Genomic DNA, 19,667 nt, shown 5'->3' with positions numbered 1-19,667 from the left:
CCACTAACTTCACTAGATGCTTTCCAATTAAAGAGGACATTCTAAACTTTCTGGTTCCACCAATAACTCAAGCAAACACCATTGAAGCTTATTCTGTCTGTGTGCCGCCCACAGACACTAAACAACTCTAACTAAATCAAAGGCAATGTTTCCAACTGCAGCACTAAAATGTTATTAGTAAATGTGCTAGTTTAAAGAAGGAGGGGTGAATCTCATGAAAACATGTCCTATATCTCACCCTAAAATCAAAAGAAATAAAAGTATCATATTTTGCATGACAAAAATAAATACATGTATTGTTTTGCATTGTGACATTATGCTACATTTAAACAGTATATATACAGTACATTAATCTGTTGATTCTCATTAGGTTTTTGTTCCAATAATTTGTATATGAAATACAGTATACATTTAAAAAGTAACAACAAATAATATGATGTACTGAATAAATACTTTGCAATTTACTTTATATCTAGTACTCTAGAATTAAACTTCTCATTATATAGTAATGAGACTTTTTAAATTTTTACATTATGGAAATGAAATGTCACAATGCAAAACAATCTTTGTCCTAAAAATAGGCTTATTCCAATAAACACCATGACTGTGGTGTTTTTCTCTTGCTCTGGCACATTTCCTGTAGAAACAGGAAGTTGGGGCAGAACATATACAAATATGAAAGGGTTATTTTCCTTTATATACATGAAAGGGTTTTATAACATTTTGTTTATGTTAAAGCTGTGATGACCATCATGAATTTGTCAACTTCTAGGAGTAGGCTAGCAAGTTGAAAATAATAATCGAACTAATAATTGAATCACAACACGTTAACTAGGGTTGGGTATCGAGAATCGAGTATCAATTGGAACCGGGACTAACTTTTCGTTTTTCCCGGAATCGTTCAAAAGTTAAAATTTCGATTCCTAGTTTTGATATTCACAGTCCGCCGTCCGGAAGAAGAAACCGCTGAACAACACCAACGAAGAAGCGTCTACCGGAAGTGTTGGCATAACCGTGCGAGTCGAACATTAGTAGCTTACGTCAGCGGTCCAAAGTGTGGCTTCACTTTTCTAAAAATCACGAAATCTCGGCAAAATGCAAAATTTGTGACAGAAGGAGTATTTGTGACAGGAGTATTTCCTTCAGAAAGGATTATTTCCTTCAGAAAGACCGTTGGTTAGCAAGGTTAGCTAAACTTTTTTGACCCTGCCTCTTAAAAGAATCGGAATCGAGAATCGTTAGGAACCGGAATCGAAACAAGGAATCGGAATCAGAATCGTTCAAATTCAAACGATACCCAACCCTAACGTTAACAAACCTTGACAGCAACATAGTGTGAGATCAAATCTGGGCCGTGTGGAATCCATGTGTACCAGATGTGGGCCGGATCTCGTATGGAACTAATGCTATTGTCTGGGACATTGATTCCATAGGGTCTTTCTGGTTATTTTCTTTTAATTTTGCTATGCAATACATTTTTTTTTAATTCATTCTGAGAAAATGTTTCAAGATAAATAACAAAAATTCAAGCAAACGTTTTAGCTCTTACCTAGCCTGTTGTCCAGTACTCCAAAATCCAGGGAATATTTGACCACGTGGTAGTTATTCCACACATAAAGCAGATTATCTCTGGGATTATAATCCACGGCGGCGATGTACTGGTACGAGTTTGGGAAAAAGATGTCCAGATAGCCATCTTTGCTCAGCTCCGTGTTGTAGATGTAGTCGATTTTATTCCCAGTGGATTCGCTGTCGTCGTCTTCGTAGACGCTCTTGACCACGTACAAGATTCCACAGATCATGAAAGCGTTGGAAGCGGAGCGTTTGTCGTAGGCCGTATCCCATGTTCCCTCCACCCGCAGAGTGTACGGGTTCAGCTGGCTGATCACAATCCGTCCGTTGTTTTGTTCCGTGGCATAAATCACCCAAAGTCCGTTCTCGTCCACTGCCAAATCGATATCTGACTTGCCGCCCCAACGGTATGGAGACGTATCGTGGTAGTTGGCGCTGGCGATGATGGCCTCGCCGCTCTTGATGCGAGTGCGCAGATCGAACTTGACGATATTCCGCGTGCGCTCCTTGTTGAAGAACAGCGCGCCGTCGTAGACGACGAACCCGGTGCCGTCCACCCGATGGGGAAGTTTGTAGGTGGTCGTGGGTCGGCCTGCAACGAAGTCCTCTTTGCTGGAGTATTCGGTGAGGGTGTCTGTGCGATACGGCGTCCAGGGCATGTAATAGATCTTATCCGAGGCCTGAAGGGGGTCTTTACACCAAGCTCCCGACTGGTGGTCCGATTCAAACAGATGCTCGCTCTGATAAACGCCACGCAAGAGCCCTGGGCACAAGAAAACTGCAAACAAACAGAGAGAGAAAGACAAGTGAGCGTGGGTTTGAAAGCATCAAGCCTCTTCACTTCATGACCATTTTCATTTATCTGGATGGATAAGATGGAGAATATCTCACTGTGCCGTGTACACAATGGCATGATAAGTTAGAAATGTGTTGTTAAGTAGACACATTTGGGCTGCTTTCAATGATCCATTACATTATATAAAAGGAACCCGATAAACAGATTATGGCAAGTTATGAGAATGACAATCCTTCACAGTTCTTAAACATAAACGCAGCTCTCACAAACCGCCGATGCTCTCTTGTATTTTTACTCGACAAGATTCCTCCATATCACTTTCACTAGACATTGACTGGTACTCTCACAACGTGACACATTACATCTGAAGCATATTGTTGTATGATTGTATCTTATTCTCACCAAGACGTGTTCATTTAGATAAGATGTTGTTTGACTGACTGATAAAAAATAACACATATATAGACTTTTTTGTTGCTATTTGAATTTGAATTTATAATATGCTTTTTAGTTAAATTTAGATTCTTCTAATATATCCCAGGGGTTGATTTTCAGTAAAACAATATAAAAAAAAAAATATCACACTAAAACGGTCTTGTTATGATTTTTATGTCAACTGTCTTTTATGTAGATTTTATTGCTTTGCCCTTTACTTTTTAAATGCTATTCTATAAATAAAAAAAAATATAAAAAACACTATAAAGATACAATAAATATGTCATTTTTTTTTACCAAATTATGCAAGGGGGGTGAGAATCTATTTTAAATCTAACCCATGAACTCAATTGTGTAAAATAAACCATTGCAATATATAAAAAATATTCTATGAGAAGATTATAATTAACATATAACTATTGTTTAAAATATTGTGAGATAAAATAATATCTCACAATATTTCAGTTTTCACTCTATTGCTGATCAAGTAAGTGAGCAGGTACGACTTCTTTCTGAAATGTAAACTTGTAAACTTAAAAAGTAAGAAATTCAAGTAATGAATGAAAAGCTGCTTCATGAAGACTTGGAATACAGACTAATTTTGATGATATATTTTGTGATATTTTATGGGGGGGGGGGGGGGGGGGTTCTGTTATTTTTGAAGCTTGCCACCCTATACACTGTAACAAAAATGGTTGTTTCAACTAAAATAAATAAGTGTTTGTGCTGTCTTAAAAATTTAAGTGAAGTCAACTCAAATATCCAAGTTGTCACATGGTACAGATTTCAATTTGACTAAACTTAAAATTTTAAGGGACCACAATTTTGAAACTATTGTTTGATCATTCTTCAGAATTTCTTCTTTTTTGTTCCACAGGAAGCAAGAAATTCACAAGGATTTGAAAATGATTTTCGTTTCTTGGTGACCTAGTAAACTTGGGGTACGTTTACATGACAACGATGTACTTTTTATCCCATTTCATTTTTTTTTTCCTTTTAACGTTGACTAACGAAAATGATCCCATTCAAACAGATCCACGAAAACTATTAACAGTGCTTTATTCTGCATGCCAAACCATAGTCGATGTCACTTTGTAAAAAAAATGGTAACACTTTACTTGAAGGGGTGTGCATAAGACCAACATGACACCTTCATAATCATGACATGGCATAAGTTATGAATATGAAGGAAGTTTTATGCATGTTTGTGACAACTGTCATTAAGTGTCATTCACTCAGCTATGACATTTTGAATGCAAATATGACATTGTTTAATATGTGTTTGTTATGACCTTGACATAAACCATAACATCATAACCTGCAGTGTCTTTGTCGTGACAACTTGACATAAAATTAAGCGACAACACAACCTGTCATAAAGATGATATAGCAGAACAATTATCTAACTTAAGAAACCACTTAGCTTTACATTATCATTATTATAACTTTTTAATGACAAATTGAATTAGTACCACTGTAGTTGAGGTCACGAAAAATATTCATGACACAGCTATAATGGCCTCATGACAGCCAATGTCAAAGCCAACTGCATGACAGTTTCACTTAATTTTATGTCAAGTTGTCATGACAAGGACACTGACAGGTTATGATATTATGGTTTGTCAAGATGTCATAACAAATACATCTCAAACAATGTCATATTTGCATTGAAAATGTCATAACTGAGTGAAAGACACTTAATGACAGTTGTCTTAAACATGCATAAACCCTACTTCATATTCAAGACATATGTCATGTCATGGTTATGAAGGTGTCATGTCAGTCTTATGCACACCCCTTCAAGTAAAGTGTAATGAGCCTATAGACGCTTCAAGCAGTGACAACATAAACAAACAGTACTGCGCATGTGCATTATTCTGGCCCAAACTTAACTTCCGGCAGACTTGCGGAGACAATCCATAACAAGTAAATAACCTAGTAGCTGGTATTTCTTGCCAGTCAAAGAAAATAAATTTTACCTGGCCAAACTGAAATGTGACACTACCAGACCCGTTGAACAAAAATTGGAGACGAGATGTTTTTCTACCGACGTGTCTGATTTACCGCAGTGTTAAAAAAAAAAAAAACTGTGGCGAGCGTAACGGGGTTTGATAAGGTTAACATAGCTCTCCTTATTAGCTAGGCTTCTTGCTTGCTAACCTTTTTTTAAGGTGGGTCTCCACATTGACAGCATGTTGGATGGATCTGTGCAGCGCTGTTTATGATACTAACCATTCAATACACAGACTGGTCCGCTGTCAATGTGTTTGCGAGAGAGAGAGAGAGAGAGAGAGAGAGAGAGAGAGAGAGAGAGAGAGAGAGAGAGAGAGAGAGAGAGAGAGAGAGAGAGAGAGAGAGAGAGAGAGAGAGAGAGAGAGAGCGTGCGAATATGCGCTGCACGCAACAACTCTGCAGTCAATTACAACTTTCCCCATCTTAAATTGTTAAAAACATGAAAATCAATATGTGGCGGTCAGCGCTGAGAATGTGGTGGGCTGCCACTAATAAATGTATGGAAACACAAACACTGTACCGCTTATCATTCAGATAAACATAGATAGGCTATTTTAATACCGCCGTCTCCCTCATAGGAAACCTTTGACATTTTTATTTTTAAAAATTGTGCTTGCTCCCTAGGTCAGGTTGCACCCCACAGCTCACCAACCTGCTCATCACCTTAACTTTCACTGCATTTGTAGTCAATGCCATATTATCCAGTAAACACTAATAAACGAACAGAACGGAAGTTAACTTTGGGCCAGCTCATCACCATGGCAACGCGTCTAATGAAAGCGTCTATAGACTAACGTAATATGTGCAAGACGTCAACGGTTTCACAAATTTGCGTTTTTTTTTTTTTTTAGTTTACACGACGACACTAACGGTATTGTTTTCAAAAACGTACACTTTGAAACCAATTTTCAAAAGTTTGCATTTCCAGGCCCCCCAAACACCATTGTCATGTAAATAAACGGCCAAAACGCATAATACGTTTTCCGTTTTTAGTTAAAACGGTGTTTTGTAAACGGCCCCTTGCTCCTGGGGGTCCACTACATAGATATCCATATAAGGCTAGATGTCTCGTCCACGCTGCTGGCCAATGGAGGTCGACGTCTGCATCTGGCGGCCATCTTGTCACAGGCAGTTCGCTCACTCTTAACATTGTGTTTCAATCGTCCATGCACTTTTTAAAGAACCATAACTTGCTCAATTTTCTACCGATTTTCAAACGGTTAGGTTTGTTCTAAACATCAGAGATGTAGTTATGACACGGCATACTTATGAATATTAAGTGTAAAAATAAACAATCATCCAGAATTATAGCCACGTTAATTACGTTTGTAAGAAACCAAACCGTTTGAAAATCCGTCAAGATTTCAACAAGATAAGAGTGTTTGTGTTCGTGCTGACCACTCATCTTACATCAGCTTGTCTGTGACAAGATGGCTGACGGTGATAACGATAAACACTCCATCGTAAGACATCTAGCCTTATAGACCCTTTTACAGTTTTACGTTTTTTTGTGGGCGGAGCTTAGGTGGAGGCAGAAAGATCCATTTGGCCGCTTCACTAACGCTAGTTAGCAAGGATTGTTAGCTTGTTTTTTAACAATGACTGGAGAAAATCCGATATTATCTTAATGTGTAAGGTCACTCAGTGTCCAGGACCGCGATTGTTATTTTCAAAAGTTATTTTTAACCGACGGAACCAGATTGGCCGACCCGTAGCCGCCTACACGCTCACTCAATGCATGGATGATCTGACAGGATTAACGTACGTTACCTCGGTTGAGTGGTCTGACTTCTACACCTACCTTATAGAGAAACCGATCGTAAAGATAAACTGAGGGCATATAAATCTTTAGATGCCTATATGGTCCTGTACAAGACTTGTGTGTACGATCCGCAGTTCTGCCGAGCCAGCGCCGAGACCACGACAATGTAAAGAGTGACATTACAGTGCGATTTTAATGATGTGAATATTTTCTAGAAATAAAAGTTCCAGATACAGCATATTCATTTTTCATCAATTCTTGCACCAAACAACACAACAAGATGACATTTAATAATAATAACAATTATTTAAGCTCCTTATTATGTAGCCGAATCTGTGCTGATTTGTATTGGCCGTCTGCAGTTTTCACTTTGTTTTGCCTCCAGCTAGCGCCGTGACGTAACTGTGACGTCAGCGCAAAAGGGGTCTATATGGATATCTATGGTCCACTATCCCAGAGAGTTTAGCTCTAGATCTAATTAAACACACCTGAAACAGCTAATCAAGAGGCGTTTCTCAATGTCAAGGAAGGATCCTCGGAAGCCGGAATTTCGAGGATGCTACGTCATCGACGTCTGTCGAAGGACTGTTCCAATGTCGAGGATCCTCAGAAATTCAATCAAGGACTGAGTCCTTCGTTCGGAAAATATCCCATACACAGGAAAGGATGCATATGTGTAGCCTTCGCGCTCTTAAATCACCCACAATCCTATGCGCAGCTTTGCTATCTTGATCAAAAAATAAAAAAATGTCGACCGTTAGCGGAGTCGGAGTGATAACGGCAATATGCTTTCAAATGTAAGCAAGTATAATTTCAGTTTAGCCATTTATTTAATGTTTGTTAAACTATTTAACATATCGGCTCAAATTTGCTGAGGGGATTTAAAGCTGTTCCCTTTTACTGGTGATTAACTTTTTAATTTTTACTTCATTAGCCTTTTTTGTTGGTCACATATTTTACAATTGCATGTGTTTTAACAGCTAGATCATGTTGCTATATGGAGGTAGTTCTGTTAACTCCGGTAATATAATCGTTTTTGAATGAATAAACTCCTTTTTAAATCAATATTTTGTGTCAAATTATTGATTTATTTGGTAGGTAGCCATGTTATAAGTGGGAAAATGTATAGCGAGGCGGTTGTTACAGCGAATACAACCGGCTGATCAAGACCCCTCTGCTTTAGAGTTTGCGGGGTTGTATTCACTATAACAACCGCCTGGTTATACATTATCCCTTTATTTATTTATTTCTATGAGGACTGACAAGACAAAATAAGGACTGTCAAGTGTATTTAAACAGTGCAGTACACCAGCACAATGATTTTTGCAGCGCCGAAGCGTACCTTTCAATGATGTAATGACGCAATGACGTGCACTTGCTAGCCTGTTCCATTTACATGTTCTCCGAACGCTAAAGAGGACCCTTGCCTAGCCTCTGAAGGAAATGACTTGGAAGGACCCGTCCTGCCAAGGAAGTATCCTTGACATTGAGAAACACCTAAGGTCTTCAGGGTTACTAGAATCTTCCAGACAGGTGTGCCGGAGCAGGTTGGCTCTAAACGCTCTCCCTCAAGCAGCAGCATTGTGGACATGCAGAAAGATTTCATTTAAACTTGAAGTTGACATTTTAAATTTTGATAAATAAGAGCGAGCTCATTAATGACAGCTGGTCAAAGGGGCCAGAGGCCACCGAGACATAATAATGAGCTTATTCTTATTACAATCTGAACGGATTCCATCCCGATGCTAAGATATTGTCAATTTGTGTCATCTTGATTTATTGCGTCTGCGAGCACAAAACTAATAATAAGAGTATTTTCCTCCATTTGGGTCCGCTCTAACCAGCCATGCAGCATCAGGACAGAAATATTGTGTTCCCTTCCAGGGCTTTAGCCCCGGAGAAATTGATTAAACCCAAGGCCTGACTGCGGCAATCCATACACTTAACCAGATTAGGTTAGAAATATATAAACTCATTCCAATTAATTTCCTGCGAGGGGTCAAATCTGTTGATACCAAAGACAGTGTAATCTACAGAGACAGCGGTAACTGAGCAGCAGGTTCAGGCCGTGTGCGTCTGTGATTGCATTACTAAATCTATGATATTCATGATAGCAGAAAAGCTCAGAACGGTCAATAAATTTAAGCGAAACTGCGCTCTGCCTACAATGGAAGCTCTTGGCATGTGTGGGAGTTTCTACAACTATGGGCACTTTCATGTCCCAGGGGTTGGTTTTTATGAAAACAATAAAAATTAAAGCTGCAAGCAGCATTTATCGGTGTTCAAGCAGTTCAGACCTTTAAGGCCTTTAAGCACAACAGCATCAAAAGGCATTCAGTTTTATATAACACACGTTTATCCACTGACATAATAGATGGAAAACACCATTTACAGCCAATATAGGCAATTTACCATTGGAAATACATGGTTTTTATGCTTTTTAACAGTTATAGCGCCACCTATGGTCCGATCTCCATGAAACTGTTCATGCTTCTTCAGCATGTTATGACACATATGCTCATCAATTTTTGTGAAGTTCTGAGTTTTCCTTTAGGATTTATAGGCTTTTGGGTGCATTTTGTCCCGCCTATTTAGTAAACGACCCTGTTATAGCAAAACAAATGTAAAATCTCAACATTTTTTTGATAACTATTGATTTAGAGAGTCCAGAGAATAGGCCTAGACTGGTTTGGTTCCGATTGGACGAAAAACCAGGGACTAGTTTGCAAATGTAGGTTTTTAACATATTCGTGAATATTTAATGAACGATTTGATTGACAGCAATGGTTCTATTGGCAAAGTGGTTCAGTATGAGGAGATCTATCCAATTATATGCATTTCGTGGGCATGGGTGCAACTCCACGTGATTACAGAGCCAATAAACTCGTTAGCGCCAACTAGTGGCCAATTTCTTTCAAAACTCTTACAGACCTCTTAGGCCATGAGTCTAACACGCCCATCGAGTTTCGTTCCAATCGGCCACCGTTAACCTTGTTTCATTGGTGCTCAAATTTCATTGGCCAATGGCGGCCATGTTTTTTGAGATACACCAATGTCCTCACACACATAGATGGGGCCACGACACTGCATACCAATTTTTAAGTCAATCGGACAAACGGTCAGTTAAATTTATGTTTTTTTCACTTTATAGCGCCACCTAGTGTTCAATCGTCACCATTGTTTTTGTGTGACCTCAAATTGACCTCCTACACATGTGTACCGAGTTTGGTGAAGATATCTTATTTACTTCTCGAGTTATAGCCATTTTAGTAAAATAGGCTCCTCCCACAACGTTTATTTTGCGTCCCCTAGCGACCGGAAATAGAAATTTCTACTTTTTTTCAATAATTATTGATCTTCAGACTCCAGAGAACATTTCTGCACTGGTTTGGTTCCGATCGGGTAAAAAACCAGGGACTAGTTCGCAAAAGTAGTTTTTCGACAAAATTCAAAATGGCGAAAAATCTATCCAGGCGGAAATGAAATCGGAGATATACGTTTTTTTCGTCAGGTGACCAGCTTTCCAATGATATAAGACACTTGAGTGTACGAGTTACGGTTTAGGAGTTATGAACCGTTTCGCGCAATTGGTTGTTATAGCGCCACCTATGGGCCAAATCGGGCTCATAATCTAATAACCTCTCCTTGATTTTTGTACTACCATCTGACAAAGTTTCAGAGCTCCAGCACTTACGGTTTGGTCTGCACGATGTGTTTTACGGCAGAATAATAAAAAGTTTAAAAAAGTCTAATGCTGCTGCTCCATCTAGTGGACAACAGTGCTATTATCATCTACACAAACTCATACTTTAGACATTTTGAAAAGGATCCAAAGTGACTCAATTGTTACTTCAATAGATGATTCATGCTTCATGCTTACACACACACACACACACACACACACACACACACACACACACACGTTTGGGATAGTTTATTTGTTATTTGAACTATAAGCATATTCATTCACATATTTATTTGTAATCTTATGATATAAAACTATATTAAAACCAGTGACAACAGTGGAATTACAGCCTTCATATACAATATGTCATATTATTAATATCATTTATCTACAACAGAATGAGAGTGTGTAGATTACACATTTTTTAAATTCAGGACCTAATGTGAGTTGTCATATTAATATTTGACTAAATGTGATTGCAAATGTTAAATTAGTGAATTAATAAAGTCATAGTATGAATTATAGTTGAGTAGTGTGACAATGACTATTTTGAACAGCAGAGGGCAGTAAAACACCACTTATTGGCTTAATAGACCATCATATTAATATCATTTTCACCTTTTTAACTGTTATATAGGCATATTTTGTCCGATCTGTCTGAAAATGTTCATGATTATTTAATGTCACGTGTTCTGACTTGTTTATTGAAGAGATCAATGCTTTCAGGGACACTGGGAGTGTAGTAATAGATGGCTTCAACACAGTACATGTGTTGACGTATGTTTTACTGTGTGTACACAGTATGTTTTTTTCATGTTATAGCGCCACCTAGTGTTCAATCGTCATTCAATGTACTTGAATATTTTACATGGCATTTTTACCCCCTTTTTTGAATGAGTGTATATTCAAAACTAATTGATGTATTCTGTATAGTTTTAAATTGTTTAATGCAAGTTTTTCACATTGACAAGTTTAAGGTTGACATTTATAATTTTTTGTATTGAATAAAATTATGTAGATTTTTTGTTAATTGTTTTTCTTTTTGTTTATTGCACTTTTGAGATATTTATCTTCTTTCTATTGATTTTTTTTTTACAAACATAGCCTTCAAATTGGGAGAGTAAGGATAATTTTGATGTGTGGCATTTGAAAATGCTCAAAAGAATGACAGCACAGCATGTAAAAATGCAAAGATATACTCTAGTGAAATTGTTCTATGGCAGGTCATAAAGGGTTAACATAATATTAATTATTATAAATATTATTTCCAACATAATAAATAGATTTGAGCATTTGTTTGTTAGCCAGTGCTGGAAACTGGTTAAAAAAGATTAAAAATAACCAATGCTGTTGCTCTCTCTAGTGGACAACATTGGTTTTACAACCTACATAAACTGTTGAAATGAATGACGGGAAATTTGTTTTTTTTAACTTATGTCTCGGGAATGATAAAGTGAAAAAATCTGAAACTCAGACCTTAGTGTTCAATGAGCCCTCTTGAACACCCATCCTGGTGTTGCTGAGTAATTGAGCTGGGAGTTGAAAGTTGAAATGCATATCTTTGTGTGCTGCGTTTAGAAGATTCAACATGGATTTCAATGTGATTCTGGTAATATAGTACAGCTATTTACCACGTTAATAGCAATTAGGTGAAAACTCAGAACAACTGAAGTGATAAACTCTGACAAAATATGATAGTGAATTGATAAAGTAATAATATGAATTATAGTTGAGTAGTGTAAAAATGACTATTTTGAACAGCAGAGGGCATTAAAACACTACTTATTTTCTTAATAGACCATCATGTTGATTTCATTTTCACCTTTTTAACTGTTATATAGGCATATTTTGTCCAATCTGTCTGAAAATGTTAATGATTATTTAATGGCATGTGTTCTGACTTGTTTTTAACAAGTCTTGTGATCTGAGCATTCATTTTAAGGCTACATGTTGAAGCCATCGATTATAGCCATCCACATGAAGTAGTTCAACTTTTTCTTATAATTATTGATCTAGAGAGTCCAGAGAATTGTACTGCACTGGTTTTAACATTATGATATGATCAGAGATGTACACACACACACCTTTGGGATATTTCTTTGTAATCTAATGTTATAAAACTATGTTAAAAACAGTGACAACAGTGGTAGTTACTCTTATCATTTATCTACAACTGAATGAGTGTGTGTAGATTTTAATTCAATATGACAGTTGTCATAGTACTTTTTGACTAAATGTGATTGTAAATGTTAAATTAGTGAATTGATAAAGTCATAATATAAATTATACATGACAACTTACTATTTTGAACAGCAGGGGGCAGTAAAACTCCACTTATTGGCTTAACAGACCATCATTTTCACCTTTTTAACTGTTCTACAGGCATATTTTGTCCGATCTGTCTGAAAATGTTTATGATTATTTAATGTCACGTGTTCTGACTTGTTTATTGAAGAGATCAACGCTTTCAGGGACACTGAAAGTGTAGTAGTAGATGGCTTCAACACAGTACATGTTGAAGCCATCCACAAGAAGCAGTTCAACTTTTTCTTATAATTATTGATCTAGAGAGTCCAGAGAATTGTAATGCACTGGTTTTAACATTATGATATGATCAGAGATGGAAAACACCATTTACAGCCAATACTGGCAATTCACCATATGGAAATACATGGTTTTAAAGCTTTTTAACAGTTATAGCGCCACCTATTGTCCGATCTCCATGAAACTTTGCATGCTTGTTAATGATGTGATGACACATATGCTCATCAATTTTTGGGATGTTCTGAGTTTTCCTTTAGGATTTATAGGCTTTGGGTGCATTTTGTCACGCCTACTTTTGTAAATGACCCTGTTATAGCAAAACAAATGTCAAAGTTCCACTTCTTTTTGATAGTTATTGATCTAGAGAGTCCAGAGAATTGTTCTAGACTGGTCTGGTTCCGATCGAGCAAAAAACCAGGGACTAGTTTGCAAAAGTAGGTTTTTGACATATTCGTGAATATTTAACGAACGATTTGATTGACAGCAATGGTTCTAGAAGCAAAGTTGTTCAGCATGAGGAGATCTATCAATTGATATACATATTGTGAGGGTGTGTGAAAACCACGTGATTACAGAGCCATAAAACTCGTTAGCGCCAACTAGTGGCCAATTTCTTTCAAAATTCTTACAGACCTCTAGGGCCATGAGTCGAACATTCCCAACGAGTTTCGTTCCGATCGGCCTTCGTTAACCTTGTTTCATGGGTGCTCAAACTTCATTGGCTGATGGCGGCCATGTTTTTTGAGATACACCAATGTCCTCATAAACGTACATGGGGCCTTGGACCAAGACACTGCATACCAATTTTCAAGTCAATCGGACTGACGGTTAGGTGGTTATCTGTTTTTTCCGTTTTATAGCGCCACCTAGTGTTCAATCGTCGTTATTTTTTTACTGTGACCTCAAATTGAACTCATACACATGTGTACCGAGTTTGGTGAAGATATCTCATTTACTTCTTTAGTTAAAGCCATTTTAGTAAAATAGGCTCCTCCCACAACGTTTATTTTGCGCCTCCTAGCGACCGGAAATAGAAATTTCCACTTTTTTTCAATGATTATTGATAATCAGACTCCAGCGAACATTTCTGCACTGGTTTGGTTCCGATCGGGCAAAAAACCAGGGACTAGTTCGCAAAAGTAGTTTTTCAACAAAATTCAAAATAGCCGAAAAATTTGCATACCGGAAATGAAATCGGAGATATACGTTTTGTTCGTCAGGTGACCAGCTTTCCAATGATATAAGACACTTGAGTGTACGACTTACGGTTTAGGAGTTATGAGCAGCTTCGCGCAATTGGTCGCTATAGCGCCACCTATGGGCCAATCGGGCTCATAATTTGATAACCTCTCCTCGATTTTTGTACTACCATCTGACAAAGTTTCAGAGCTCTGGCCCTTACGGTTTGGTCTGCACGATGCGTTTTACGGCAGAAGAAAAATAATAATAATAATAATAAAAATCGGTACAATTACAATAGGTTTTCAGCACTTCGTGCTTGAACACCTAATGACTTGTTAAATGTTTTACCTTTAGTTTCCATTGTTTTAATTCAAATGCCTTTCATGCAGATTTTATTGCTTCACCTTTAGTTTCAAAGCTAAACTATGAAAATTCATCATGAAAAAATAATATATGTGCGAGTAAAAAAAGACATAGTAAAGTAAACCAGTTTAACATTTATAGCATGAAGATAATTCATATTTTATTATAGTTATAAATATAATTGATTCCCTTTATAAAGTGTATATAAAGTTACGTTTATACCAAATTATGAAAGAAGAGTGAAAATGTATTTAAAATATATAAGATTTAAACAAAACAGAGAACCAGTGTATTTATTGAATGAAAGATTTGTGAAGATAATTAATCATTTGTTGTAATTATTATTTATTGCCTGATAAATCTAAAGTTGCTTCTTATTAGTTTTACCAAAATATCCAAAAAAAGCGAAAACTTTAATTATAAATTATAAAAAAAAATATAAACTTAACATAGTAAAATAAACCATTTCAATATTTATCGATAATTTAGATAATTAATTAATATAATTAAAAATGTATTGCAATTATTATAATATTTTTCTTTAATAAATATTTATCTTATCTAAATTGAGCCAACTTCTTACATGTTTTATCAAATTATGCAAAAAGAGTGAACATATATTTAAAATAGTATATAATGTATAATCTAAACAGTCAAATAAAACATTTTGGTACACTTTACAACAAGGTTCATTAATTAAACATTAGTTGGTGTATTAACTAACACGAACTAAAGATGATCAATACATTTGTCACTGTATTGGTTCATCTTTGTTAATGTTAGTTAAAAATAAAGCTGTTCATCGTTGATTTTAATAATGTATTAGGAAATGTTGGAATTAATATTAACTAAGATTAATAAATGCTGTAGAACTATTGTTCATTTTTAGTTCATGTTAGTTAACTAATGTTAATTAACCTTATTGTAAAGTGTTACCAACCTTTTAATATGTATTGTGTTCAAATTATTTGTGATAATTAGGATAATTAATCATTTTATAATAATAATGTATTCCTTAATAAAGCATTCCAAAGTTACTTCTTACGATGTTTTATAAAAAATAAAAAAAATCCAAGAAAAGTGAAAATATATAATAATTAAAAATATACTAAACTAAGTAAAACAAACCCTTTCTTTTCAACATTCATGGTGTGAAAATGATTTGTGTGCAGATATCATATTTTTAAATTTTTATATTATTATTAATTATTAACATTAATTCAGCCTTATCTAAAGTAAGATGTTACCTTTTTTTGACCAAATTATGCAACAACAAAAAAGTGCAAATATACTTAAGCACAGTATAGTTGAGTATAAATGGGAAAATGTTTTGGTAAGAAAAGTATTTCTCAAATGTCCAAAATTGGCCATAGTTGAGGAAACCTCATTTTGTTCCTTGTTATTGTGAAAAATAAACCGTCCTTTGCCTCTGCGATTGAGTCCATCAGAAGTCATGATGAGCATCTCCGATTGAGAAAATGATACAGCGCTGAACGCTTACAGGTATTATAAAGGTTAATGAAGTGGGTCGTTCAGCTCTAGCGTCAGCCCCATTATAAGCCTGCTAAAACCTGGATCGTATCTGAAACCTATACAACACACACAAACCTTGCAACCCTGAACAATACACAACTCTCTGATTTGTCCATTTAGAGGATTACAGTGACCGGGCATCAAGGGGGGGGCTTAGCCCCCCTATGATGATCTCAACCCCCCCCCCCCCCCCCCCCATCTCTGCCCCTGATCCCTAACCCCACCCCTAATCCTACTCATCTCCACTCCCTGTTCCCTATCCCACCCCTAATCCTACCCATCTCTGCCCCTGATCCCTAACCCCACCTCTATTCCTACCCATCTCCACCCCCTGATCCCTAACCGCACCCTTAACCCATCTCCGCCCCTTGGATCTTGTGTACTGCAATGAGGTACTGCTTTTGCACACGTCTGCAGTGCATTACGGCTCCGACTTATATTATATTTAACTTGTGTTTTGTATTTACGGAGCGGCTTGGACATGGCGTCCGTTGAAAATAGACTTAGCACCTATCTTTAGTGAAGCTTCATCCCACTTCTGGGATACTTTTGAAATACTGCGTATTACCAGTGTATTACGGATGTCGTAATAACAAACAAACAAGCATTGACTAGAGTGGGCGTGACGAGCTCTGGTAGCAGTGTCACTGCCGTAGCGTGCCACAGACTTATGTTAACTAGTTTAACACTAAATAATTCTCTTTTTTTTCTCTTTTTAATTATTATTATTACTTTTTTATTACTTTTGTACCTCTGCCTACCGCACCGACTTAGTATTACCCAACCCGCTTTCTCTACCAAGTTTGTTTATGTTGCGCAGTCGCTGGAATGAATGGTTTGAGGAAATAGCTGACGGTGCATGCTAACGGATTGAAAGATGTAAAGGACATTGAAAGGCAGCCAGACAACAATTTTTTAATTGTTGGTCGGCTCCAAAAAAAAGAAAAATCCTGACCAAACGGAGTTTAGCCCATTGGTAAGTTAAGTTAGCTGTTTCTCAAAGTGTGGGGCGTGGGCGCGGCCTACTGTTGGGGAATAGAGACGAGTGGGGCACGACAAACAGGTTTTGTGCTCATCTTTTTAATTCATTTATTTACACTCAAAACAAAACAAAGACACATTTAAATGTAAGCCTTACTTAACCTTTTCACAGGTAAGTTTAACAGTTTTTCAAGGCGACCGTTATTGATCGTAGTATCGTTTTATGGTTCCCATGGAGACGCCTCCTTCATTGCTTGTCACACTGCAGCCACAACAGCTGAATGACTGATGATCTGCTTTTATTTATTTATGTATTCAGTATTTCACAATTAGCTAGCTATATTAGGATCTGATATTCCGATTATCAAATTTGTGCAAGTGGATGTGTTTTGTTGTTAAAATGTACGTATCTTATCCGTACATTATTAGGAATTTGTCACCTTCAGCTCAATTTGATATTATTATTATTATTATTATTATTATATTTTTTGTTCTTTTTGCATGGAGTTTGCAAAGTGAAAAAATGAATCATAGCACAACTAACGTTAGTCCACACTCTCAGTTTCTGAAATTTACGTTATTAGAGGCTTTATATAAATGCAAACACAATTTTCTATCTTCTTTTGATTCGTATTTCATGCAAAAAGTGATAATATAATTGCACTTTCTTTTTTCTCTATTTAAAAGTTTTTAATGCTGTTATTGGATGTTAAGTTTTTACAATGTGATGTTAATAAAATACATTTTAACAGTTAAACTTAAAGCCTAGTTTCTTAACATTTTGTTGGGTTGATTGGGGACAGGTGGGGCTCGGAACCATTTCCTACCTCAGAAGTGTGGAATAAAAGTATCACAATGTATTTCTAATACAGGAACGGCAAATTAGCATGTTACAAAAGAAAATTATTCAGTAAATAAATAAATTAATAAATATGGCACGAGTTTAACCCCCCCCCCCCCAAATGGTAGACCTAAAGTTGCGCCCTTGTAGCCACCGCTGCTTCTTCGAAGGGGGAGTAGTGGGCTGAGCCATTAGTGCAACTCGCAACCGAACCGCTAGATGTCGCTAAAATCTACACACTACACCTTTAAATAAATGTATCTTTAAATTTATGTATCTATTTAAATTTTTTATTTTCTATAAAAAAATTCTTTTCTTTTCTTTTTTTTTTATTATGTGTGTTTTCTTTCTCTTTTTTTGTGTAGTTTGTCACTTTGGACTGAAACACTGACCCACCATCTAGTTGACTGCCTTTCTAGTCAAGTGACGATGAGTAGTCATGCAAGCCCCAATTCATAGTGGCCTTATCAGTTAAGCTTAAAGTCCCCGTGAACCGGAAGTTGCAAACGATTTTTCTCCAGTGCTGTGACGTATTTCCAAGTGAAACGGAATATTGAACAGAGGGCAGGGTTTTACTCTAGCGCTCATCCTCTCCATCTCTCGCTCATAGCAAACTAACGGTTTGAGGGGAGTGGTTAAGCGTTTCCCCACCCAAGTTGTGAAACCTACGTCATCAGAAAAAGAAACCGTTCCAGACCGGAAGTAACTTTTCAGATTTTGATTAAAGATTACCAAGGTAAAACATTTTTTAAATATATTTTTACTTGCACGGATTAATTGTTCACCACAAGACTAGTAATATGCGCTAACAAAGTAAATAGGTTCAATTTTGATTTCACGGGGACAATGACAAAGTATAACGGCTATACGTGTCTTCTGAAGTCAAACGACAGCTTTGAGTGACATAAATTTAAGTCGGCAGTAACTGCTGAGACACTTGAATATCAGTCCGTTACTTCTTCAAAGCTTCCGTTTGGCTTTTGTACAATAATGTGTATAATTCATATGGCCCCCTTGTATGAAGTTGTGTTGTTTTTGAAGCTTGACAACCCTCAGTGCTTGAATTCTGTAGTCATTTGGGAAGTAAAAGAGGCTTTATTATTTGGTGAACTATTGCTTATATAAATACAGGCAGAGTAGGCTAGAGGAACACATCAGAAAGAGATGAGGAGGAAGAGAAGAAGAAAGGAGGTATAGGACAAGAGGAACATACACCATCAACCGAGTCGCTCAGTGTTTTAATGCTCATCTCTGCTGCTCATTTCTCTTCTCCGCGTCATCCTGAACCTCCGATCTCAGACCAGCTACCCATTAGAGTTCCTTATCTGATGAACTAAAGCATCGTTAGCCAACTCTGGTCACAAGTTCTTTCGTTATCAATAATTCAACGAGTCAGTGTTTCCCGAAACCTTAGTTCCAACGAAAATTCGCAAACAGCATCGCAAAGTTGTGTGGATTGGGACGACAGCTCTCGACCTGTGGTTACAAACATAGTTTCTTGTTTGCATGATATGTGGACTTAATAAATCTTTATCTTGAGCAAAATAATCAAGCTGACATTTAGTACAATCTATTTCTTCTATTTAGAATACATTGTCATGTACTGAACGTATTTTAGTTTGTCAAGAGATTGTCAAGCGCCGTTTTTTAAAAGTGTGCATGCACATTTGTGTAGTACGTTAAAAAATCTGGGAATAAATATTTGAAAAGAAAACGAGAATTAGTCCTCAGACGCCATGTCCGTAATTTATAGCAAAATGCTACAAATTGGCATTAATTCGGTTTCAAACGGATTAATTCAAATAAGTTATTACTCCACCACTTGTGTGACATCACACTGTAAATAATTATATGATCAATAAGTTATGACATCATATGTTTTTAGATTGCTTTAACTCATCAAAATAAGTTAAGCAATTTTCAATTTTTTAATGTTATACAAGATTCAACTCATTTTTAA

General features: G+C 36.6%; 1 protein-coding gene across 25 annotated transcripts in view; it reads right to left on the bottom strand.

Annotated features, from left to right (window-relative positions):
• The window catches only part of LOC120477782 (adhesion G protein-coupled receptor L3), a 375,074-nt gene that overhangs the window by 137,707 nt on the left and 217,700 nt on the right, over positions 1-19,667 (bottom strand). For all 25 annotated transcript variants that reach the window (XM_039669601.2, XM_089125499.1, XM_089125755.1 and 22 more), the window contains one exon: positions 1,550-2,350. In XM_039669601.2, coding sequence (XP_039525535.2) covers positions 1,550-2,350 — 801 coding nt within the window. The remainder of the gene's footprint in view (positions 1-1,549; positions 2,351-19,667) is intronic.

This window comes from Pimephales promelas, chromosome 1, assembly GCF_988280905.1.
Source record: "Pimephales promelas chromosome 1, fPimPro1.hap1.1, whole genome shotgun sequence".
Taxonomy (NCBI): Eukaryota; Metazoa; Chordata; class Actinopteri; order Cypriniformes; family Leuciscidae; genus Pimephales; species Pimephales promelas.
The sequence above is the reverse complement of the archived record's forward strand: the minus strand, read 5'-3'. Positions and strand labels throughout refer to the sequence as shown.